At 42.7% G+C, this 25134-nt stretch overlaps 3 protein-coding genes, 1 long non-coding RNA gene and 2 gene segments (V, D, J or C); 3 read left to right on the top strand and 3 right to left on the bottom strand.

The window, feature by feature from the left end:
* Positions 1–1865: 1865 nt before the first annotated feature.
* On the top strand, positions 1866–3664 carry LOC117755693. The segment is given in 3 exon segments: positions 1866–2007; positions 2317–2395; positions 3177–3664. Coding segments are annotated over 3 exon segments (432 nt in total).
* Positions 3665–5504: 1840 nt separating this feature from the next.
* On the top strand, positions 5505–7173 carry LOC117755694. The segment is given in 3 exon segments: positions 5505–5646; positions 5956–6034; positions 6818–7173. Coding segments are annotated over 3 exon segments (432 nt in total).
* Positions 5750–7220, bottom strand: LOC117755698. The gene is made up of 2 exons (XR_004612647.1): positions 7120–7220; positions 5750–5844 (listed from the first exon to the last, which is right to left on the bottom strand). It is a non-coding gene; the product is annotated as an uncharacterized LOC117755698 (long non-coding RNA).
* A 3044-nt stretch (positions 7221–10264) lies between these two features.
* On the bottom strand, positions 10265–22467 carry LOC117756654 (serine/threonine-protein kinase PAK 2-like). Of its 6 annotated transcripts, none has more exons than XM_034577275.1 (16): positions 22207–22467; positions 20646–20753; positions 16470–16663; positions 16268–16374; positions 15935–16082; positions 15809–15825; positions 15591–15704; positions 14951–15074; positions 14810–14873; positions 14673–14721; positions 13943–14055; positions 13739–13856; positions 13202–13301; positions 12861–13057; positions 12206–12343; positions 10265–11785 (listed from the first exon to the last, which is right to left on the bottom strand). In XM_034577275.1, exons 3-16 carry the CDS (start codon positions 16645–16647, stop codon positions 11699–11701), a joined length of 1554 nt encoding a protein of 517 aa, XP_034433166.1. In that variant the 5' UTR covers positions 16648–16663; positions 20646–20753; positions 22207–22467; the 3' UTR covers positions 10265–11698. The 6 variants fall into 6 exon arrangements, with proteins under 6 accessions (XP_034433166.1, XP_034433169.1, XP_034433170.1 ...); XM_034577278.1 differs by having other exon boundaries at positions 16470–16636; XM_034577279.1 differs by lacking the exon at positions 20646–20753 and having other exon boundaries at positions 16470–16636.
* The window catches only part of LOC117756655 (glycogenin-1-like), a 24036-nt gene continuing 17990 nt past the window's right edge, over positions 19089–25134 (bottom strand). Inside the window, exon 9 of the transcript XR_004612829.1 lies at positions 19089–19130. The gene's annotated coding sequence lies outside the window, so the exon portion shown is untranslated. The remainder of the gene's footprint in view (positions 19131–25134) is intronic.
* The window catches only part of hltf (helicase-like transcription factor), a 10549-nt gene continuing 8296 nt past the window's right edge, over positions 22882–25134 (top strand). For 2 of the 3 annotated variants that reach the window (XM_034577269.1, XM_034577268.1), the window contains exons 1-4: positions 22882–22989; positions 23469–23686; positions 24526–24692; positions 24931–25073. In XM_034577269.1, coding sequence (XP_034433160.1) covers position 22989; positions 23469–23686; positions 24526–24692; positions 24931–25073 — 529 coding nt within the window. In that variant the 5' untranslated portion in view covers positions 22882–22988. The remainder of the gene's footprint in view (positions 22990–23468; positions 23687–24525; positions 24693–24930; positions 25074–25134) is intronic. The other variant, XM_034577270.1, reaches the window with a different exon arrangement.

Raw genomic sequence — 25134 nt, 5'->3', positions numbered from 1 at the left:
CAATTGACCTTGGAGTCTCCCACATGCCTTTGGGTGAATTCCAGGCGAGATTTCATATGAGCTTTTTTCAACAGTGGCTTTCTCTTTGCCATTCTCCCACACAGCTTCGACTGGTGAAGAACCCGGGCAACAGTTGTTGTATGTACAGTCTCTCCCATCTGAGCCACTGAAGCTTTTAACTCCTTCAGAGTGGTCGTAGGTGTCTTGGTGGCCTCCCTCACCAGTCTTCTTCTTGCCCGGTCACTCAGTTTGTGAGGACGGCCAGCTCTAGGCAGATTTAAACAAGTGCCATACTCCTTCCATTTCTTACTGATGGATTTAACTGAACTCTGTGGGATGTCCAGTGAGTTGGAAATCTTTTTGTAGCCATCTCCTGACTTACACTTTTCAATGATCTTTTCTCTGAGTTGCTTGGAGTGTTCTTTTGTCTTCATGCTGCAATTGTAGCAGGAACACTGATGAACCAGAGACGGGACCTCCCAGACACAGGTGTTTTTATACTACAATCACTTGACACACATCAACTGCACTCAGGGGATCTCCATTTCACTAACTGTGACACTGCTGTCATCAACTAGCTGGACCTCTGTTGAATTAGGTCAGAAACTTTAAAGGGGGTGAATATTTATGCAAACACTTATTTCACACTATATATTTTTAATTAATTGACATTAGTTTGTAAAAATCTGTTTTCAATTTGACATGAAAGAAGCTTTTTTTGCAAATTCTTGTCAAAAAAGCCAAATTATATTGACCATGATTTCATGTATAAAAGCAACAAAAGGGTGAAACATCCAAGGGGGGGTGAATACTTTTTATAGGCACTGTATAAAGATGTATACAGCCTATGGAATGCACCTTGCTCTATGTAGGATTCTTGAGTATACTACAAATACATCATGAAGTTACTTACTGCAAATACTGCACTTGAGAAAATCTATTGTGTACATACTTAGAAATATTCTACTGAGACTCCTGTGGAAAATAAGAGAATAAGCAAAGCCTGAGGTGAAATGATTTTTAAATATTACAAACTGTTCATTGATTTGTAGTAATAAAGTGATGTAGTGAGTAAAACAAACTTTTGAAGAGCTTCATCTTAGGTCTGAAAGTGTGTGATTGTGTATGTTGTGCTTGGTGAGGTTACTGTCAGTCTCTGTGTTCACTGGTCTGTGTCCCACTCTCTTCCTGCTGTAACAGCTCATGTCTCTGCGTCTGACTGAGGGAGGTTTTTGTACGACTGTAAATCACTGTGTCAACACATATGCTCCGTTTAAATAATGGAGGCTCTGACAGTAGTAAACTGCTGCATCTTCACTCTGAACTCCACTGATGGTCAAAGAGAAGTCAGAGCTGCTTCCACTGCCACTAAACCGAGCTGGTGTTCCTGAATATAGAGTTGATGCATAGTATATAAGAAGCTTGGGAGCCTGTCCAGGTTTCTGCTGGTACCAGGACAAATAATTATTGCTATAAACACTGGGGTTGGTGTTACAGGTCAGCGTGACAGTGGATCCTGGAGTAAATGTCACGACTGGAGGCTGAGTCACAGTCACCTGGCCGCTGCATCCTGCACACAAACACAAATCATACATTAATCAGCGGAGGTGAAGAGAGAGAACAGGCAGCGCATCACGTCTGAAATGTTGCTGAGTGACTGAACCTGTGAAGCTGCAGCAGGCCAGCGTCCAGATGAGGAGGGTGATGAGAGTCATGGTGGTTGTGGTCGACTGACGGGTCTGAGTCCTGCAGAGTTGGAGTCACAGGACTATAAAGCTTCTCAGTTCAGTGGAGGATCAGCTGACGATGCAAAGCCTCCTCTCTATGGAAATGATTCCTCTGCTCTGAGCGGACTGAAGGTGACGTGGGACACAAACTCAGGAGCGTTGCTGTTTGGATTTACACTAAATATGAAGAAGCAGAATTGAGGGTCGTCAGCATCTGGATTCAAATTGTGTCACTTTCATTGATGCAAATATGTGTATTTCATTCCCCTTGAATTACAGAGTGAGTAGACGTACAATTGAATTTTAAAAACATTTTGTTTTAATTCTTTTGAAGCATCCTGTTTGTTTTACATCTTTCAAATGATGTCAAACTATTTTTCGAAATATTAATTCATGACAAAGTTCAATCAACTTTTTGTCTTTCAATGTTCAGAAGTAACAAAAATGTTAACAAATATATATTTATTTATTATTAAATCTTGATGAAATTTCAAGCCACATTAGCTCAATATAAATATTCAGTGTAAATTGTGTAGTTTAACCAGAACAAAGTGACTCTTCAGTGGACAGACTGTTGTTCACGGTGCAGGAGGTTTTTGTACGAGCACCTAATGAGTCTGTATCACTGTGGTACACTTTCGGTGGAGGAACCAAACTCGACATTGACTGTAAGTACCAGAGATTTTTACTTTGTGCATTTATAACTTTTATCAAATAATGAACAAGAATTTGATCAAGTTCAGAGATTGACTGGCTGATAATTTTGTTGGATTTGTATCAATCTAAGGTAATCTCATATCCTGAGAAAAAGAAATGCAGATCAATATTTATTGATCATAATCAGTTTATGTAGATTAATACATTTATAGAAACATACTAAAACAATTGTTTCATCTATTTTCATGAACAATGATGATTTTTGTTGACATGTTTAAAATATTTAAAAATAGAATTTGCTGAAGCTTCAAACTAAATCATAAACTGTTTAAAAATGTTTAGTTTGAATTGATCAAACATATTTTGGCACAAAAATCAGATGTTGAACACAAACAGGATTTTATCAGTAGATGCAGCTCAGCTTTGTGTTCACGCTTCATGTGGTGAAAAGGAAGTGAAAGAAACAGACGACAAAGGTTTGAACTGTTTTCACACCAGTGTTTCAGCTCTGTGAGTTTAAACAGAAGAAAATCATCTCAGGGACGAGTTCTTCACTGTCACACGTTGAGAAACAGACGTGAAGACGTCCTCAATAATCATCAATAATCATTATCAGTGAACCTTCTCAGCCACATTGACACTTGAACCCTGCGGCTGATGGTCTGACACTGAGTGAATGATGTTCAACAGTAGAAGTTCTTCTGTTTCATTTTATAACGTGCAAGAAATCACCTGTACGTCATTTTCCTTCATCCTCATCCCTTTGTCTTTTCTCCCCTCTCTCTCCTCCAGTGGGGGTGGTGCGGCCCACCCTGACCGTCCTCCCCCCCTCCAGTGAAGAGCTGCAGCAGGGCAGTGCCACTGTGGTGTGTCTGGCCAGCGGGGGCTTCCCCTCAGCCTGGAGCCTGGGCTGGAAGGTGGGGGGCAGCAGCAGCTCCTCAGGGGTGTCTCACAGCCCGGGGGTCCTGGGGAGGGGCGGCCACTACAGCTGGAGCAGCACCATGAGCCTCCTTGCAGATCAGTGGAGGAAGGCGGGCTCAGTGAGCTGTGAGGCCAGTCTGACCGGACAGAGCCCTGTCGCTCAAACCCTGGACCCTGACCGCTGCTCGGAGTAGAGAGACGACCGGATGGAGTCATTGTGCTCTACTGTGGGTCCGTGTGATTTACATGTGTTCTACTGCAGCTCTGCATGTCTTCATGTCTTTTCTTCAACTCATTATGACAGTCCAATGCTGTATTGTGCTACTTTTGAAACAAGAATAAATATTTCATGTTCTCAATTTGTTTTTCACATTTCTATTTTTTACTTTACTAAAATAAAATGTATCATCACCAACATCTGCTTCTGTTTTATTTTTTCTGCGGCAAAAGATATGAATGTAAATCTGTGTTTTACTTTTACTTAGACAGTAATTTCTCTTGTGTGGATCTGCATGAAAACCATGTTTCTGACTTCTGAGTTGAACATTGAACAAAATGATGAAAATCACAAAAGTATCACATTAGTAGTTTGTAGGACTTTCCTCATAATTCATATTATTGTCAATAAGTGACAGAAGTAAAAGTTTATAATGAAACCTGAGAAATTAAAGTGAAATTACACATTTAGCATAAGAGTTAATTAGATATTCTGTTCCATCCATGTTCTGATGTGTGAGTGCTTAATGGTAATACACTGTTGAATGTGTGATTATAATAATCATCATATCACTATTTGATGAAGTGTAACAGAATCTAAATGACATTTAAAGTCGATAAATAAATATCTGGCAACATTTAGTCATCAACTGAAATTGATAAATAACCACAATTGTCTTATTATTCTGGTTTTAAACTTGCAGGATGTGCTGGTTGTATGAGCTCAATGTGTTTTATAATACATCGTATATATTCTCTGTGTTTATTGTAGTTTTCTGTTAGAACTCATTCTGTAGAGCAACTAGTTGAGGCAGGTTTTTTACGATACAGCTCCGTTTACAACACGTGCAACTCGGCCGGTCAACGCAGCGTTCACTGCTCCGCCAGAGAATCACCATGAAAACTCATTTGTGGGACTCCAGGGGCGTTTCAAGGGACTTTAGGGGCCTCAGGCAAAAGGGACCTGGGGAGCCTACATTGACCCAAACACCCCCCTACAAAGAAACACATGAACCACATCATTACAATCTTCAAACAAATATTATATAGTCAAAATTTAAAAAGTGCAGACCTGTGCATCCACGTAAATGATAGTGAAGTAATAAAGTTTAAGTTCAACCCCCCCTCCACCACCTCTGGCTCATCTTACACACACATTTAGACGTTCTAGTCTTCAACTAAAAATCTAAAATGACAAAGTTGGTTGCATGGGGCTTTGTTTGGAGATTTCTTAATGTTTCAGTTGTGTTTAGCTTCATTGCCGCTCTGCTTGAAGACTTGTGTTGTGTTCACTGGACCAGTTATTCTCTGTGCAGCTGCAGCAGACCAGTTTCACTTCAGTCAGACTGAGGGAGGTTTTTGTACGGCTCTAAATCACTGTGTGAACACATTACCGCTATGAGCACTGAAACAGTAATAATCTCCAACATCTTCAGCCTGAACACCTCTGATGGTTAAGGTGAAGCTAGAACCAGAGCCACTGCCACTGAATCGAGAGGGAGTTCCTGAATGTAGAGTTGATGCTAAGTATATCAGAAGCTTGGGAGCCTGTCCAGGTTTCTGCTGGTACCATGACATACGATTATTGCTATAAACACTGGGGTTGGATTTACAGGTCAGCGTGACAGTGGATCCTGGAGTAAATGTCACGACTGGAGGCTGAGTCACAGTCATCTGGCCGCTGCATCCTGCACACAAACACAAATCATACATTAATCAGCGGAGGTGAAGAGAGAGAACAGGCAGCGCATCACGTCTGAAATGTTGCTGAGTGACTGAACCTGTGAAGCTGCAGCAGGCCAGCGTCCAGATGAGGAGGGTGATGAGAGTCATGGTGGTTGTGGTCGACTGACGGGTCTGAGTCCTGCAGAGTTGGAGTCACAGGACTATAAAGCTTCTCAGTTCAGTGGAGGATCAGCTGACGATGCAAAGCCTCCTCTCTATGGAAATGATTCCTCTGCTCTGAGCGGACTGAAGGTGGCGTGGGACACAAACTCAGGAGCGTTGCTGTTTGGATTTACACTAAATATGAAGAAGCACAATTGAGGGTCGTCAGCATCTGGATTCAAATTGTGTCACTTTCATTGATGCAAATATGTGTATTTCATTCCCCTTGAATTACAGAGTGAGTAGACGTACAATAGAATTTAAAAAACATTTTGTTTTAATTCTTTTGAAGCATCCTGTTTGTTTTACATCTTTCAAATGATGTCAAACTATTTTTCGAAATATTAATTCATGACAAAGTTAAATCAACTTTTTGTCTCTCAATGTTCAGAAGTAACAAAAATGTTAAGAAATATATATTTATTTATTATTAAATCTTGACGAAATTTCAAGCCACAGTAGCTCAATATAAATATTAAGTGTAAATTGTGTAGTTTAACCAGAACAAAGTGACTCTTCAGTGGACAGACTGTTGTTCACGGTGCAGGAGGTTTTTGTACGAGCACCTAATGAGTCTGTATCACTGTGGTACACTTTCGGTGGAGGAACCAAACTCGTCAGTAACTGTAAGTACCAGAGATTTTTACTTTGTGCTTTTATAACTTTTATCAAATAATGAACAAGAATTTGATCAATTTCAGAGATTGACTGGCTGATAATTTTGTTGAATTTTTATGAATCTGAGGTAATCTCATATCCTGAGAAAAATAAATGCAGATCAATATTTATTGATCCTAATCAGTTTATGTAGATTAATACATTTATAGAAACATACTAAAACAAATGTTTCATCTATTTTCATTTACAATATTAAGATTGTTATTCACATGTTTAAAACATTTTAAAATAGAATTTGCTCAAGCTTCAAACTAAATCATAAACTGTTTAAAAATGTTTAGTTTGAATTGATCAAACATATTTTGGCACAAAAATCAGATGTTGAACACAAACAGGATTTTATCAGTAGATGCAGCTCAGCTTTGTGTTCACGCTTCATGTGGTGAAAAGGAAGTGAAAGAAACAGACGACAAAGGTTTGAACTGTTTTCACACCAGTGTTTCAGCTCTGTGAGTTTAAACAGAAGAAAATCATCTCAGGGACGAGTTATTCACTGTCACACGTTGAGAAACAGACGTGAAGACGTCCTCAATAATCATCAATAATCATTATCAGCGAACCTTCTCAGCCACATTGACACTTGAACCCTGCGGCTGATGGTCTGACACTGAGTGAATGATGTTCAACAGTAGAAGTTCTTCTGTTTCATTTTATAACATACAAGAAATCACCTGTACGTCATTTTCCTTCATCCTCATACCTTTGTCTTTTCTCCCCTCTCTCTCCTCCAGTGGGTGTGGTGCGGCCCACCCTGACCGTCCTTCCCCCCTCCAGTGAAGAGCTGCAGCAGGGCAGTGCCACTGTGGTGTGTCTGGCCAGCGGGGGCTTCCCCTCAGCCTGGAGCCTGGGCTGGAAGGTGGGGGGCAGCAGCAGCTCCTCAGGGGTGTCTCACAGCCCGGGGGTCCTGGGGAGGGGCGGCCACTACAGCTGGAGCAGCACCATGAGCCTCCCTGCAGAGCAGTGGAGGAAGGCGGGCTCAGTGAGCTGTGAGGCCAGTCTGACCGGACAGTGCCCTGTCGCTCAAACCCTGGACCCTGACCGCTGCTCGGAGTAGAGAGACGACAGCACTTCCTGTCTGACATGATGCTGATTCTTTGATGAGCTGCACATCTCCTCTCTGCAGCTTTCTGCTGGGTTTTAGTGTCCATGTTGCTTTTCAGTATTGATCATCTGCATATTCTGCTTTATCTTCAGGAGTTCTTTTAATTAAACTGACTTTTATTAGTTTAATTCTTATTTTGAACAAACCTACTCGTTCATCAAAATATCATAATCATCATTGAATAAAACTGTGTGTCACAATAAATCAGCGTCTTTGTTTTGCTTTCAACATTTTACACATTGCAAAACCTCCAGTCTTGATCATTGCAGTGTCAGACAGTGCAGGAGATGGTTTCAGTTGTGTCACTTCTCTGCACGTCAGTAGAGGATACTACATATGAAGCATTAAAGCATTTATTTCAAAATCTATAACAATAACCTGGAGCTTTTTGTTTGGACTGATGTACGGTGCCAGGTTCAGTCAGTAGCTTCAGAGCGGGAAGTGAATGAGGAGAATACAAAACGAGAAGTGTGTGTGGGGTTTGTTTCAGTTGTGTTTCGATTCCTTTGCTTGAAGACTTGTGTTGTGTTCACTGGACCAGTTATTCTCTGTGCAGCTGCAGCAGACCAGTTTCACTTCAGTCAGACTGAGGGAGGTTTTTGTACGTCTCTAAATCACTCTGTGAACTGTCCACTGCCTTGATAGACGAGACAGTAATAATCTCCAACATCTTCAGCCTGAACACCTCTGATGGTTAAGGTGTAGCTAGAACCAGATCTACTGCCACTGAATCGAGAGGGAGTTCCTGAATATAGAGTTGATGCTCTGTATATAAGAAGCTTGGGAGCCTGTCCAGGTTTCTGAAGGTACCAACTGAGGTCAGCACCAATATCTGAACTCCCTGTGGCTCCGATGTTCACAGTCCCTCCAAGACTAACAGACTTGACTGTGTCAATCTGAGTCAGAAAACTGTTGGCAGCAGACTCTGAAATAAGAAATGAATGAAAGAGCATCAGAGGAAATGGTTTGAAAGCCAGTGGAGGAAACAAAACAATAAAACAAAGAAACTACATCTGCAGCAAACATGTTCACAATCTCTCACCCTGACTCAGAAATCCCAACATGATGGTCAGAGTTATTGTCAGCATCATGATCCTGAAGCACTTTTCAGTGTGAGCGTGTGAAAACTGGTCGGACTCTGTGTGACGCAAGAGAACTTAAACTCTGAGGAGCAGCGATGCACAAAAGTCATGCAAACACACACCTGCTGATGTGAAACAGAAAAAGCAGAGTTCATCTCCCTCTGGATCATTCGACCATTTCAAATCTGTCAAAAGAAAACTGAAACATGCCGCTGTTGTTTGCAAATTCTACATCCCTCTTGTCCCACACTTATTTATTATATCTTGATAAACTGCAGGCATTTCCTTTATTAGGCCACTGATATAAAGATGGCAGCAGAAAGGTAGCGATATACAGTATAAACAGCTTGTTCCGCTGTTGCTCTAAACAACCATACCACTCATCTCCTAATGACGTACATGTTTAATTGTCATTAAATGCAGAATGTGTGCTGATGCAGGAGAGATACTGTGAATGTATTTTGCATTTCTGCCTGATCTGAGTCAGCCGTTTTCTTTTTTTAACTGAGGAACACTGTGCGACCATGTGCAGCCGTGAAGAGGGAACCAAAACTAAATCTGAGTTTCACTTCCCCCCCTGACTAGAGATTAACATGGGGGTTTCTGCAGGTTGAGCTTTGTACCATGTTCAGGTGAACAGCGCATGTCAATTCTGCAAAAAAGAAAACACTGATACTGGACTGTATACTAAAGAGTAAATGATATGAACGACAGTCCCAACATAAAGTTGTGTATCAGTGATTAGAGACGGACTGATTTGTTCATTTGTTACAGAATCAAATGAATCAAACCAGTATCTCACCCTGTTTGTGCACTGACGGCATCAGACATCACCAGTCACATCTTTATTATAAATGTGCTGTAAATAATACATCACTTTACACAAGGCAGAGAACGTGATGCCATATTAGCAACTAGCAGTGGGATGAAACTGTGCATTTACTTCGTTAATGTACTTAAGTTTCGTAGATTTATTTTCAGGTACTTTTACTCCACTACGTATATCAGCAAATATGTGTACTTTCTACTCCACTACATTCTTGCAATGCACTGGGTGACATTGTCTTTTATATTTTTAAAAGCCATCAAAAAGCAAGAGGAGAATCGGTCCATTGATCCAATCAGAGCAGGCAGGTGACATTAAATCCCGCCTCCTGTGTCACTAATCACTAATGAAGAAGAAACACCTGAAGTGGATTGATGGAGATTCAGTTAATCATGTAGTAGACCCTTGCATTAGAGAATGGGATACACTCGAAACAAGTACTTTCAATACATTAAGTATATTTTAAATCAAGTACCTACTGATCTTTTACTGAAGCAGCAAGGTTAATGTGGTACTTTAACTTTACTCGCGCACACTTGATTTCTGCCAAATAAAGATGAATGCTGCCCTCTTGTGTCAAAAGAGGGGAAAAGTCAACCTGTGATCCCCTGTGTCTCTCTCTGAAGTTTCTCTTTTATCTGTTACTTTCCGTCTCTTCCTCATTTCATGTGCATCACTCAGTGGGCATTTTGCATTTCTCTGTAGTTGTCTGGTTGACATTGCATCAAGAAACTAGAAGGGCGCTCAATAGAGTTCATACCTCCGCCAAGAACGAACAGTCCCCATTACAAAACCACATTTAAATTCACTAGATCTGGATTTTTATTTGGAACACACTCAAATATCAGTTCCCTGATCATGTCTTATTCTTTCGTCAAGATCCATGAATTATTCTCTGAGGAAACAACGAAAATGTTGAAAAAGATGTGGTAATACAGTGAGAAAAGATTCCTTGACCCATCCCCTGATCTGGACCGGCACCAAACTTTAATGGGTCTTTTCTTGGTTCATGCCCCACCACACCAAAGTAAATTTCATGGGAATAGGTTGAGTAGTTTTTGCAGACAAACAAACACAGATGAAAATATAACCTTAGTGTTAATAATATCCCAAGATCCCCGTCACGCCCCGTGTGTGCAGCAGCCCCATTCAGTAAACCAGACACAAGTCTATTCAGGTCCACCTTTATTAATAATTTACATGTTTGGATTTTATTTGACAATAGAAGAGTTGTGTTTTCATGGTGAACCTTGATGCATTCCTTTTAAATTCTTCAATCATTCATATCACACATACGGTATAAATGGAACGTGTTCTAGTCAAAGGCCACATAACAGTGGATTCCAGCCCGTGGATAGTAGCAAGCACCGAGTGTTTGTGTCCACCACATGAGTGGGTTTTTACTGCATCGTGCATCTTTTAAAGGACCAGTGAACCAGGATTTAGTGGCCTCTAGTGGTGAGAAGGCAGATTGCAAACAACTGAAGACGTCTCCACTCACCCTAAACTATGGTGACATAAAAAATGGGCTACTACGTTTTGGGAACATGATAGGCTCAATGGAAGAGGACTTTCAAACCCTTTAAAGAGCTCGTGCTACGCTAACAAAACTAAAACAATTCTTAGTTTGAGGTGGTGTTCAATGTAGTGGTGCTCAATAGATCCAACTTAAACCTGCACACTGGTTCTTTAAAAGGTACATGTTAGATTTTTTTCCCACTGATTGTCTAAACTTGCAGGAAAAAAACGAGGTATAAAGCAAACGTTGAATAAAATCATATTTAAAACTGATTGATTCAGGTCTGGCTCAATTTCCAAAGGCTTATCAAGACAATTTTAGGGTCTGGAGTGCATAAGTGCACCGTTCAGGGAAGTAAGAATGAATTGGTACAAAAAAACAAAAAAAACATCTTCTGTTGTGTTAGTCCCAAATAAAAAACTATGATATACATACTTCTTAAAAGACATTTAAAAAATACAGGAAACTACCAATTTATAATGTACAAACCCCCCCCCCTGCAAAGTCTTCCTCCAGTTCAACAGATAATTTCAAACAGTATTTTTCTGGTACGACACACACACACACACATACACACACTAAGGCATCTATTGCATAAGGCAGAGATGAAGACAAAACATTGCATGGAAGTATAAACATCATGATGGGCTTGTGAAGTTTCTAAAAGACCCCACAGAGAGTTTGATTGCAGAGGCGTGTTTTGGGTTCTAAACTGCCCCTAGAAGGTTGAAGGTATAAGGACATTTTCCATCTACCACCGAATAACATTCAAAAGTTTCATGTATAAAACCAGACTAAAAACTATAACGTTGGAGTCCAACCTCTTTACAGGAATGGTTTAACTTTCCGTGAGATACGGGTGTTGGATGCTACGACTGCAACGATTATGGAATTCGGCACGGCTGCATGTAGCTATTGGAACGAGGCACAAGGGTAAGAGAGATATCGTTTCGGCGCAGAAAGACTGGTGAGAGTGGAGATGCACTTTACTGACGATCATCATACGTAAACCAGTAGAGGATGCTGGCTGGTTTGTTTGGATGTTACTGGTGTTAGTTAGGCATCGTCTTTAGAGCCTGGGATTTAGCGGTTGCTCCTCATGGCCTCCTTGGCTGCCAGGATGAGCGGGGTGAGGCTGGACAGAGGCTTGGCCAGCTTCAGGAATGGATGCTAGGGACAGACGGGCAAACAAAGAAGTTGAGTCACATTTGCCAAACATTCTCTGCTCAGTTAAAGAAGATTCTTTTGGTCAGATGTATATCTTTGATTTCAGGCAATTACAATAAACATTTTTCACTACGCTCTGACAATTTATCGATGAGAGATGATGCAATAAAAAGCCTAAAGAAGGATGGATTGAAATTTGCCCCTCTGTATAAAGTTAGATGAGAAGATTGATGCTAGTCATTTAATATAAAGCAACAGCTGGTTAGACTTTGCACAAACCCGATTGATTAATAATGATAACAAGAATAATGACGAGAAATAAAACCCAGCAGATTAAATCAACTGTGAAAATGTTGTGCAGGATGATTTTGAGAGATCTGTATGGATAAGTTGAGGCAGTATGAGCGCGGCGGTCTCTTCTACCTGCAGCAGTTCTCTGCCTGAGCCTCGTTTCTCCACATCCATCTCTAGGCAGCGCGACAGGAAGGACCTGAAGACAGGAGACAGCTTCTCTGGACTCTGCAGCTCGGGGGTCCCGTTGGTGGCGATTAAATACAACGCCTAAGACAGAACACAAGCATGAAGCAATACTTTAGATTCCTCACGGCGCTAATCTTTGTAGTCATTATATATTAAGCATATACTACATGAATAGACATTTCTAGAATGATCTAATACTAATGATCAAATGTGACACCTGATGATCACAGTTGTAAAATGTGACACAGAAACAGCAATAGAAGCCTGAGACAAAACTAAGAGCTGAAGGGAATTTCATTAGTTTTGCAGGTGTTTCATCATAAATTCAATTTTTGACCACATGGTGGTGCTAGAGGAAAAGTCGGGGGATCCTCAGATTCACCGTGATTCAACCTCAAACATGCACATATTAATATTTGACTGATTAATGGTTTGAGTTATTAATTAAGTGAAAAGGGCGAAAAAAGTATAAATGTTAGGAATTTAAGATATTCCCAGAAAAACAGGACTTTGACATTTTTCACTATTTCTATGAAATGTTATAAACTAAAAAAGTCATTAAATAAATTCTCAAGCTGTCCTCCCTTGCCACACTTACTCTGAGAGGGTTCTCGTTGAGATACGGAGGCTCTCCCTCCACCATCTCTATGGCCATAATCCCCAAAGACCAAATGTCCACTTTAGGTCCGTAGGCTTTCCTGGTCACCACCTCCGGGGCCATCCAGTATGGAGTCCCCACCATGGTGCTGCGTTTGCTCTGCTCTGGAGTGATCTGGGCGCAGAAGCCGAAGTCAGCTGCACAGAGAGGACAGGGGGGAAAAAGGGTTGATATCATTTTAGTGACAGTCCGAACCACACGTAAAATGAAAACAGCGTGATATTCAGTCAGATATGTGTCTGTGGGTCTGCGCATGTTGGCGTGTGCGCTCTCTCTCTCACTGAGTTTGACTGATCCGTCCATTCCCAGCAGCACGTTGTCACTCTTGATGTCTCTGTGGATGACCTGGTTGGCGTGAAGAAACTTAAGAGCCTGGATGACCTGCGCGAGAGGGAGGTTTACATTCTTTACAGTTAATGCACTGTTACATAAACATTACAGAAAAGTTTTAATCCGACTTTTAATAATTTGACTTTTGGTAAATAAATGGTCAAAATAATAATTTAAAGGAAACGTGATGTTTTTTCATTGTTTCCTCAAGTACGTTATATAGTTTTTTTGCTATGTAAAAGTTCTGCAAAGTTCAAAAGCTGAAACACCTGGTCAGTAGTTCGGCCTATAAATCATACGTTTGCATAACGCACGCCTAGCAGCTATAGTCTGGCATATTCCCTAACAAAAGTAAAGCTAGAGTGGAGGCTGTCATTTCCCATTCCTTCCTAGTCCTCGTCTCAGGTGACCCTTTTTCTTGATTTATGTGGTCTGAAAGGTTTTCACCAATATCTTCTGTAAGCTCGGCGGTCTGGGAAGAATCGTACCTCTCTGCAGACAGCGGCGATCTGAGCCTCGTCCATGCACGTCTCCGTCACAACATCGGTTAGCGAGCCACCAGCCAGGTACTCCATCACCACGAAAAGCTCGTCCCCCACCAGGAAACTGAAAATGCACACAAACTCAATCAGACTCACACTCAGTACACGTTATCGTACATGTCTGTGCAGTACGTGTGAGGTCAGTGTCACCTATCTACGAAATTGACGATGTTGGGGTTCTTCATCTCCTTCATGACCAGGATCTCGTTGATAATGAGCTCTTTCTTCGGCTGCTTCTGCAAGTTGATCTGTTTGATGGCCACCTGCGAAACACAGCATCCTGTAAATGTGACTCCCCAGGTACACACCATACGTCCAGGTAATTACATAATATATTTGCAATGCTACCTGCTTATACTGTTAGTTTAACCCTAACTCTCTGTTATAGGACCGTCAAATTCAGGAGATACAAAATTTGCTGGGATAAAACATTGATGAATAGATTGTTAGACTTGTTTTTCATAGATTTATTTGCAGGGGGGAAACGCTCTGATAAGAGTTGAACGCTGGGAAATGAGGTCTTGGAATTCTCGCCAAAATCTGTCCCTCTCTCCCTGGAAAACTTTTGGTGGGCCCAAGGATTTTTAGCTTGTTTATGTTTGCATCTGTGCAGGCATAAAGAAAATCTCAGAAATGCTCCCAGGCAACTGTCACGCTGTAGTCTGACCATAAAATGCCCCTTTTACAGGAGTATAATTGGTTCTGCTCTTAGCCTACAGCGATTCCTTCCAGTATCTCATACTGCAAACATGGCAGCTAGCACTTCAGCTGTGTGTGGTTAATTTCATTTAGAAAAGTGTGAACTAAGCAGCGTGCAAAATCTGTAAATAAAAACAGGATTCGCAAGCACTTTCACAGACACAGGACGAAGTGACCTTACCTCTTGTCCTGTGGCGACATCGATGGCCGTGTAAACTGTGCCCGACGCCCTGAAAGTCGGAAAAACAGTGAGAGGTGAAATAAAACATCTTTCCTACTTTTTCTTTTCATCCTCCATCCTGCAAAACTGTGACTCACCCCTGGCCGATCTTCTCATAGCGAGTGTATTTCTTCTTAGGATCTCCGATACTGACAATGGTTCCTAAGAGTCCCAAAGAAAACTGTTAAGTCAGCTCTACTGGAGCATGAAATAGATGTGGCTCTGCCTGGAATTCATACTTAGTTTCTCCATGATCTCCTCATCAGTCATTTTGCCTCCCTTCTTTTTCTGCCTGTCAGCGGCCTTAGAGGCGGCGTCACCCTCTGGAGCTGGGAGTGGATCTATCACCGACTTCGTGTACACCTGACACAGCACAGCAAGAGAACATTCAGGAACACTGACCTTTGATGACCGCTCCTAGATTTGTGTGTGGCTGAATATAAATACAGTAATAAACAAAAAATTAACTCGGGGTTACAAAATACATGCCTGAAATTAAATATTACTGGGAGGTTCTTATATTTTCAACTTTTCTAAATATCTATCTAGTAATTCCAGAAATGTCTTTCAGATCATATATGTAAAATGCATCACACTTGTGTTTTGTTAAAGGCCCAAAGGAAGAGCAGCGTCAAATTTGGTGTAATATTATTACACTGTGAATAATCAGGCGACCAGAGGCAGTGGCTGGGAATCATCAACATAAGTGACGCAGACGATCACGACAACAGCGTGTTTGAGACAACTGGCTCATTTACGACAACTACAGCTGCAGTTTGGGGTTCAACGTACTGAATCGAGCTTCGCCAATCTTTGAATAATAATCTTTTAGCTGTAGTGCTACTTTTCTGGAAGTCGCATCTTTTCGTGCCGACTCACTGATTTTGTGTGTTCTGGTCGTGGGGCCACAATTGGAGGTGGCGTATCGTCGTCGTCATCATCGTCGCCGCCCTTGCCACCCGACGGGGAGGTCGCCGTACCCTGCTTGCCCGGCTGCAACAGCAAACGCATGCAGAGAAAGAGAGAATGAAATTGACTGAATGCATTCAATGTAATGTAATGGATGAAGAGCCCGAGCAGCAAATGGAGGAACTCACCGACTGTGAGTCTTTATCTGAAAAAGACAAAATGAAACAAGAGAAAGTGTCAGGACAGAGAAGCGAGTCTGCACAGTTACAACCCTGGAATTTTATTTCCCCGCTGAGCAAATAAGAGAAACTGACCCGAGGCGGAAAAACTGAGGTATTTCTGTTTTCCACTGGTGGAGTCGTAGAACTTGAGGATGTCGAGGACAGCCTGAGGATTTTGTTTCTGTTCTGATTTACTGATATTTGAGGTCTGAAGGAGACGGGCCCACTGCTCTGGCATGCCCTGTACAAACACACAAACGAAAATTATTATATAAAAGGAATTATCCATAAAACAAAAGTAAAGAGTGGCTAGGTGTCAATTTTTATCATGTAGCTGGTTGTTCTCTAATCTGGGAGGTCATCTAATATCCACACCACATAAACTAGCTCGTACTGGTGCAACAGAGTGTCATGTGAGATACTTACAGTGAACTCTCCAGTGACAGCATCAAAACCCACATGGATGGTGTGTTCAAAGTCCGATGGGGAGGAGATCTCAGGTCTGTCCTTGTCCTTGTCCTTCTTCCTGCCTCCTGCAGGTAAAGGTCAATGTGTTGGCCATCCATTGTGGTCTTTTTACTGTGTATGTGTGTGTATAAGTGTGTGTGTGTAAGTGTGTATCCCTTACCTTTCTCTGAGGCAAACATAGAGATGATCTTGTTTCTGGACTTCCTCTCCTCCGGCACAGACGGCAAAGGCCGAGAGCTGTGATTGGCTGACTGGGGGTCCTTGGCTCCTCCTCCTTGGCTGCTCATCCTGACAGGGGGGGCGGGGGGCTTGTCCTCACACACTCCGCTGTCACACATTTACACACACGTACACCTGCCGAGTTGGGATTGGATGCAAAAAAATTCGAATGCATTCAAGACACAGAGCAAGTCTGTTGTGGCATGCTCAATAGCTATTGTTTTTTTTATGTTGGCCCAAAATGCTACTGAGGAACAGCTGAACACCAGGTTAAGGTTTAGCCTCCAGTAACACAGAGAAAGTCTCACGCCGACCCAACTAATCCATCCAGGCCCATATGTGCAGATCAGTGTTGCAGCGTGGGGAACAAAGAGTGTGAGCAGGAAGCAGCTCTGAACGGGCAAAAGTGATGTGTTGAGTCTCGTTCACTTTTCAAACGAATGAGGAAGGAGAGAGAGAGAGAGAGAGAGAGAGAGAGAGAGAGAGAGAGAGAGAGAGAGAGAGAGAGAGAGAGAGAGAGAGAGAGAGAGAGAGAGAGGCGATAAGTGAGTTGCTTGATTAAACAACGGTCCTGCGATAAAACCCTGCCATATATAATCTTCAGTTTTTACAACTTCAACAAGGAGGTCGTGTTTTATTTATTTTTTGTCTGTTTGTAAGCAGGATTACGCAAACACTACAGGACGTATATACGAAACTTGGCAAGAAGGATGTGGTGTGGGTCAGGGAAATTTAATTTGGGTGCAGGTCTGTGTCAGAAGGGGGATCCAGGATTTTTTTCAATTGCCTTAACATTGCCAGATAAAGCATTTTTCAACATTTTAGTTGATTTCTCAGAGAGTAATTCATGGGTCTTGATTAAAATAAGACATGTTTAGGGGACTGATATTTATGAGTGAGTGCAATTGGGTGCAGATCCAAATGTAAATGTGGTTTCCTAAGGGGACTGTTGGGCCTTGGCGGAGGTATGTACTCTACGGAATTGCTTGAGAAATGAGAAATGTGTTATGCAGAGATGTGTTTCTGTTATTTAGCCTTCAGAGTCAAAAAAGTGGACAAAAGAATAAAAAACACGAACAACCCTTAAACTTTCTTAATCCGATAATAGATCTCTACTTTTACCTGTAAAGGATATTAAATGAACTTACACTTTAAATGTCATTATTTTTACATATGTTCAGGATGCATTTCCTCCCCACTCAAGTTTGATCCACATATTGTGAATGTAAACGATCATCTTCACACAGACACGCACGCACACACAAACACCTCAACCGCAAAAGAACCTCTACAAATCTTGCAGCTCACGCAGTTCAATTCACTCTGAGCCCACGACCTACATTCTTGCTGACATCACAGACAGGAAATAGGAAGCAAACAAAGGTTTCCTCACTTCCTGTGTCTGACCAACGATGACACAGCTCATGTTTGAACCCGGACATGAAAACGAGGCTCAGGGAGATCTGGCGGAGAGCTCATCTCCGCACACAAACCCTCCTCCTGCAGCAGCTCTGCTGAGACAACTTCAAGTGTGAAGATGTATTGACACAGATTATGTTCCTTTACTCATTAGCCAATACGCACAATCGTAAGCCAGTGATGCTATAACAGAAAACACTTTGCACTATCTGATTTGTGCTGTTCAATAACCGAGCCCTTTGGCCACAAGCTAAAAGGCACACAAGCACTAACTTGACTCACACTATTCCCCACCCTGCTGCCTTATACCTGACACATTCCCTGTGTTCTTCCACTGGGATCGAAACTATCCCAGTTACCACTGTGCAATGATTTTGGCTCACGCAACGACTATGTGCTTACATGTGGCAGGTTTTCACACTTAAGTTCACGTACACTGACCATAAACTTCAAACTTTCCAACGTGGCAAGAATCATATCGTTATAAAAACACAACCCTAGGAGCTTGTCCACCTACAGAATGTGAGACACCCCCCGAGCTTTCATTACACGCCTCCAATTGTCTTTTCATTTCCTTTGCCTCTTTTATCTGAGCTGCCAAGTACTCACCTGTTTGTCGCCTCTTCTGCGTCTCACAGGAGACCAGGTAAACGATCAATAAAACTGCCGTGTTCCCAGGGAGTGTGTGCAGCTTCTTTACTATAGCTCATTTATCTGCTTAGCTCTCACTGTATCCTCCCCCCTCTCGCTCACTCGGTCTTTTCACCATTCTCAGGGCAGGTCGTAGCAGGCTGCCTCATTCCTCAGTGAGCTTGGATGGGACAAGTGTGTTCTTGCCCTGGCTGGATAAAATTAGTCCCAGTCCAGCCTTAATGTGCATTTTCATAGTCTCTCTCTCCCTCTCTCTCTACATGTATATGTGTGTGTGTTGGGAGATGGCTGGCCAGGCTGAGACAAGTTGTCTCTGCGTAGGAATTCCATAGCTGCAGGGCTGCAGCAGGCGTGTTCTCCTGTTCATCTCTCACACACACACACACACACACACACACACACACACACACACACACACACACACACACACACACACACACACACACACACACACACACACACACACACACACACACACACACACACACACACACACACACACACACACACACACACACACACACACACAGCCCTTAAACTCAAACTCCCCCTGCCAACAGGCGCTGCATTGTGAACACTTGAACTGCTCTTGTGTAGCTCTGAGCGAAGTTTTCTGTGTGCAGCGGCAGAATCTCTTGAGGGAAGCAGGCAGGTGCAAACATCAGCAATGCAGGCTTGTGTAACTGTCCACGCCCTCGTACTTCTGACACCATTAACGGATTAAGTAGCTCGCCTCTCGACAGGAACGGACATAGACCCAGTGACACATTGAGCGGAACAAGGCCCAGTCTTTATGCTAAGCTAAGCAAAGCAGCTAGTGGTTACAGCTACAAAAACAGACACTGCTTTGTTTGGAAAGGACACAAGACAAAATAATGTATTGGACAAGTGGTGTTGAGAGAGCGCAAACCTCTGCAAAGGCCCAACAGTGCCCTAATGAAACCACATTTAAATACGCATATATCAGTCCCCTACATATGCCTGATTTTTCATCAACATTCCTTAATCATCCGTTCAAATGACTTATTTTGTTCGGATCCACGCCGAAATTGAATGGGTAAAACAAGCGTCATGATTGAACAGCTGAGACTAACTCGCAATCGGTTGAGTGTGTATCGTTGAGACCTCGCTACCACAGCTCCGTCCCCCAATCGCCGCTGTGCTAACGTGCAAGACGGCAGCGTTTTGTATCTGGGATCTCAAAACCAGAAGATACTGAATTTTAAGTAATTAAACACGGAGAGAAGTAGTAAATCAGCCAGATAGCAATTTGTCAACTGATAGTTTCGACTATATTGACGTGTATATGTTGATTTTACAAATGAAAGCTGCACTTTTCCTTCACAGTCTCTGCTTCCTTGGGCTACCAATAATACTGTTCCACATCCAAACGACATCCACGCGTTTTCATCATCGCTTTGCCTCAGAGCCCTTCACGTCTCCCTTCCCTTCATAATTTCGGTTCCTCGTTCTCTCGTTGTGTCAGAGTACTTTCTATTCCCTGAGTTTGGCCATGCACCGTTGGGGGAGGAACACTTCCTCATCCTGGAACTCCCCGAGATCCAAAAAGGGGGGGGGGGGGGGGGGGGGGGGGGGGGGGGGGGGGGGGGCCTGCCAACCAGAACGCTGCAAACACCACGGCCAAGCTGTTTACAGGAAGTGGACAGCAAGCCCTTTGTATTTGGCTTCTATAAAAGGACATTCTGTGTAGGACTTCCTGGAAGGAGTGATGAAGCCTGCACACACAAACACACGCAAAACACTTCCACCTCCTTTTCATTCAGTGACAGAAGCACAAGATTCACACGAGATTCAAACAATCTGACAAAAACACACACATGCACCATATGTGTGCACACAGACACACACTCACACACACAGTCTGAGCTAAGTAGCCTGTGCAGTCACTTCACTGATTGCAGGTCAGGCAGTGAATGAAGCGTAAACACGCTGCCCCAGCTGCACACCCACACTGAACACCTTATCCTGTTATTCAAACAGCTGCCTCAGCCTTGTGTCAACATCACCACGGATCAAAATCTCCAACCTGGCAACCTGGCGTCCCAGGAAACTGTCGCCTCCTCACTCCACGGTTTGGCCCAGGTACAGAAGGAGCCTCAGGACTCAAAGCACCAGTCTGTTTCAGTTTCAGGGCCTGGAAGCATTTGAATGTCTGGTTCAGTGTCTCTGCAGGATCAACAGTCTGGACTGAGAAATCACAGTCTCAAATTTAAACACTGATTTCATATGTAGCGTTCACAGAAAACGCCAGGGTTTTAGAGATACAGAGGTACAGAGTCCTAACTCTCCCATTGAAACGCTGCATAAGACACTGCCATGTCAGGTCATAGTCAAACTAATTATCAAATTTAAATATGTGGAGTATTCCGACCTTATTTGTCCTATGTAGACATATATACGTCTTAATGGCATTATAACGTCCTATCGGAGTATTCACAGCTATTTGTGACATCCACATACGACAGTTGCCATCTGCTTGATTACATAATGTCTTATTCAGAAAATAGTTGTCCGAATATTGCCGTCCATATAAATGCAGTCACTGTTCCTGTTTTCTAGAACCACACGTCACATTTTCAAACATCCTGTGTTAAATTAAATTAAACTTAAATTGAACGAAACCCCCAAATATTCAGTTTAATATCACATAAGACAAAACAAAAGGTTTGATATTTAACAGTTTTGCCATAAACTTGATCATAAATAACTTTACATAAAAATAAAAACACACCAACGGAAAATCTAAACATAAATGCACGTGCATTTTTCATACCAAAAAACATAAACGCAGATTTATTGATATGTCTGTGAAAGGCAAACCAATCAATAAATCTTTCAGACTTTACATTTCATTCTCCATTTTTGGCCCAAACATCCTAAAAGAGTTGTAAAGAAATCATTGTTAGACCTGTATATCTCTTTATGTGTAATTTGTATTTAACCGTAGATTCAAGGTCCCAATCGAGCCAGATCACCACTTCCCTTAGTCTGATATTTTTATAACAACATTTAAGTAGTATTACAAGTGGAAGTCTTTGAATCAAAAATCCCACAGCGAGTACAAGTACAAAACTATAATGGGATTAAGACAGTAAAAGTATCAAAAGTACTCGTTTCGCAGAAATATGGCGTTGCTACATGTAATATGCAATATGTTCATATTCATCACATAAATAAATCTAATTGAAGTCATGTGAAGTTAAATCATAAGTGATCCCCTTCAGAAACCCAGAGCTGGAAAAAAATACCCATGATTCCACACGGCATGTTGTGTTAAACCAGACATTTAAAGGCCCATTGATTGAAATGATGCAGACACACTGTGTATGTCACCACACATGTTTTGTACATGCAGCACATGTTATTACAATGATGAACACTGCCATTATTCTAAATTACAAAGCAGGAGAAGCAGCTTACACCAGGATCTGGATTTCTCTTTGTTTCTATAAACGCGAAAAGTGTCTCTGTTAAATGTTTGGCAGAATCGAACCCCCCCCAGTCTGGATGAAGTAAAAGTACGTGAAGAAAGTACAATGCAAGCACAGATCAGACCGAGTGAAATCATTGGGTAAGGCTCGACTCACCGGTTCCTGTCAACCGCAAAGTATCAACCGCTCTCCGGCCAAAACTCCTCCGCGTCTGCCGCTGCTTCCTCAAAACTCCAGGTTGGACTCCGATGTTTCACAGACTTTCAACCGGAGTGCAAACAACTGTTCACCGTCCCTTTAGTGCAGCTTCTCCCCCCCCCTGATCGAGCTCTGGGCCTGGGCTTCTCTCTCTCTGCTCGGCCCGGGGAGGAACCAGGCGAAGAGGAAGCGGAAAGTCGTAGACTCGCAAACCGAGGAACCGGGACCTCGCGGCTTCCGTAGCGCCTGGTGCGCGAACCTCAAAAGGCGTGTAGACGTGCTGGAGGCGTGACCTTAGTTTTCAAAGTAAATTCAATCTAGCCTTGATGGAAAACTTTAATAACCGCAATATTTCTCTAAAACTATTCAGCATTTATGTTATGTTGATTTATAACATGAATCAATTTTGCATTTGGTGATTTTTTTCACTTGAAGTTAGTAATAGTCGGCTCGCCATGACTACCAGAAGCTATGGGATACAACTATAACAATAACAATACATCCTTAAAGACCAGACATGTTTTGTTTTTATGTTGTTTTAAAAAAAATCTACATACAGACGCATAAACAAATAATTTGTAGTTTGTATCGTTTCAAAAATGTCCCTAGATTAGATTGTATTCTGAAGGCTACTACCGGAAGTGCCAAACTAACTGCAGCTGACTCCTGGATACGAGAGCAACAGAGAGAAAGAAGCTCAAAGACCAGAAATAAACAAACTACGACACAGAGGAGAAACCAGTAAGAACGAACAGTCAAATAACAGCGAAATCACGTGTACACTTTGTGTGCAGCTGTGTGCGTGTGAACGCGGCGTCAGAGCAGACAGCGCAGGATTAACTTAGCTAACAAATCTACTAACGTTAAATCAAACCACAAGCTAATGCTAACAACTCTAACCGTCAGGCAGGCTTGAGCCGTTACTGGCTGACTGGTTGTGTTAACGCTCGGGCCACTCGACCAGTCGACGGCGTTGCCTCGTTATTCAGTCACAGTTTGGTGATGCTAGTTTTCTGCAGCTACAAATCCTGAAAGTTATAAAGTGTGCACCTGCCTAAACGTTTCCTGTTTCCTGTGTTGTAAAGTTTTTGTTCCTGGATGTTTCCTGTCGTCGTTGGATCCCACAGCCTCATCCCTGAAAGAAGGGGGGGGGGGGGGTGTTTATCTCGTCAGCTGATCTCTGCTGCCTGTCCAAACTCACATCCCTCTTTCTGTCTCAGTGTCCTCTCCAGGTGTCCAGATGAATTTCCACAGGTGGGACATGCATTGGGGCAGCTATACTGACGACGACCTCTTCTCAGACCCCCATGAATCCGACACAGAGACCCTCTCCCAGGCCATCAGAGCCGCGGCGGCCGAGGAGCCGGACGCAGACGGCAGCGTGCTGTTTGGACACCTGCAGGGCACCGTGGTCGGCCTCAGATTTTACACAGGGGTGGTGAGGATCAGTCAGGGTTCACTTCTGCACATCCACTACACTGATTTCACGAATGGAGACGGAACATCCACTTTGCAAGGAGTTAGTGATGCGATGCCACTTCACGGTGTCTCAGCAACAACTCAAAATCAAACCCCAAACAATCTGACATCCGTCCTGATCCGATCACACGTGGTCGGCACTAAATTCAGGTCTGAACGCACCCAGTTGTGTCCTCAATACATCCTGAGATCCAATCACTCACTTTCAGAGCCGATCTGGGCCACGTTCATTTCACTGCGCCACATATTTAGGACCGGCTACTCAGCTGACGTCCTCTGAATGAAACATTTTCTTTACACTTCTCTGATCGGACCCCTCATCGCACTCGTCCTATCTTCTCTACACAGGCTCCCAATTAAGTTCAGGATTCATTTTAAGGTTCGAACAGATAGATGCACTGCATGGTCCGGCACCTGCGTACACATCTCTGACCTGCTTCTACATCACCAGCAGGTCACTTCGTACTTCTGACTTACATATACCTGGTCAACCCATCATGCTGTGTTTGTCTCATATTTCTCAACCCACACTTACTTTTCCATTTTCCATCCATTCATCCCTTTATCCTCTGTTCCCTCCCTCCCTCATCTCCTCTGCCTCTTAGGGTTACTACTCATTTATTCAACGTGCCCTAGTCTTCCTCTGTCTAGTTTTCCAGACGTGTTGCATGTTTATCGTCTCGTTCTTATACCGTTTAGATTTTCAACAATCTTGCTTTTGTGAAGCACTTTGTGACTTTGCTCCGTGAAAGGTGCTACACTTAAAAAACTGAACTTACTGACTATTTCTCTGTACAGGTGAATCAAGGGGAAATGGTCGGCTTAGTGCGTGAGCCGCACAATCCATACGACCGTAACGCAGTGATGGTCGCCAACATTTATGGCAGCCAGGTGGGACACATCAAGAGGGAGCTGGCAGCAGCTATGGCGTACGTCATGGACAATAACTTGGCTAAAGTAGAGGGGTGAGTAGTAGATGGTTACTGGCCTGTCAGTGTCAAATCTGTGTTTGAAAATTCCACACTAATACCTGACTAACCCTGAATAGAAGCAAAAATGACGGCTTTGACATTTGATTTTCTAGATCACTGCTTATTCAGATTATTTTCAATACATTCATTCGTGTCTTCTCCTGCACCGGTGCAAACTGAGCACCTGTGAGCTTGTGTGTTTGTATCATTGCTGGTGTCTCTGCTGTGTCAGGGTGGTGTACTCGGGCACGAAGAACCAGTACAACATGCCTGTGATGCTGTCGTTCTGGGGGGGAGAAGAAAACAAAAATGCCGTGATTGAATCGATGGCTCGCCGTGGATATAGACTGACCACAGGTGCAAGCAAACCAACAGGTATCCAACCTCACTCGCCTCCTGGTGGAAAACCACCTCACACTGATGCACGTAGCTCACG

Source organism: Hippoglossus hippoglossus, chromosome 22 (genome assembly GCF_009819705.1).
Source record: "Hippoglossus hippoglossus isolate fHipHip1 chromosome 22, fHipHip1.pri, whole genome shotgun sequence".
NCBI lineage: Eukaryota > Metazoa > Chordata > Actinopteri > Pleuronectiformes > Pleuronectidae > Hippoglossus > Hippoglossus hippoglossus.
The sequence above is the reverse complement of the archived record's forward strand: the minus strand, read 5'-3'. Positions and strand labels throughout refer to the sequence as shown.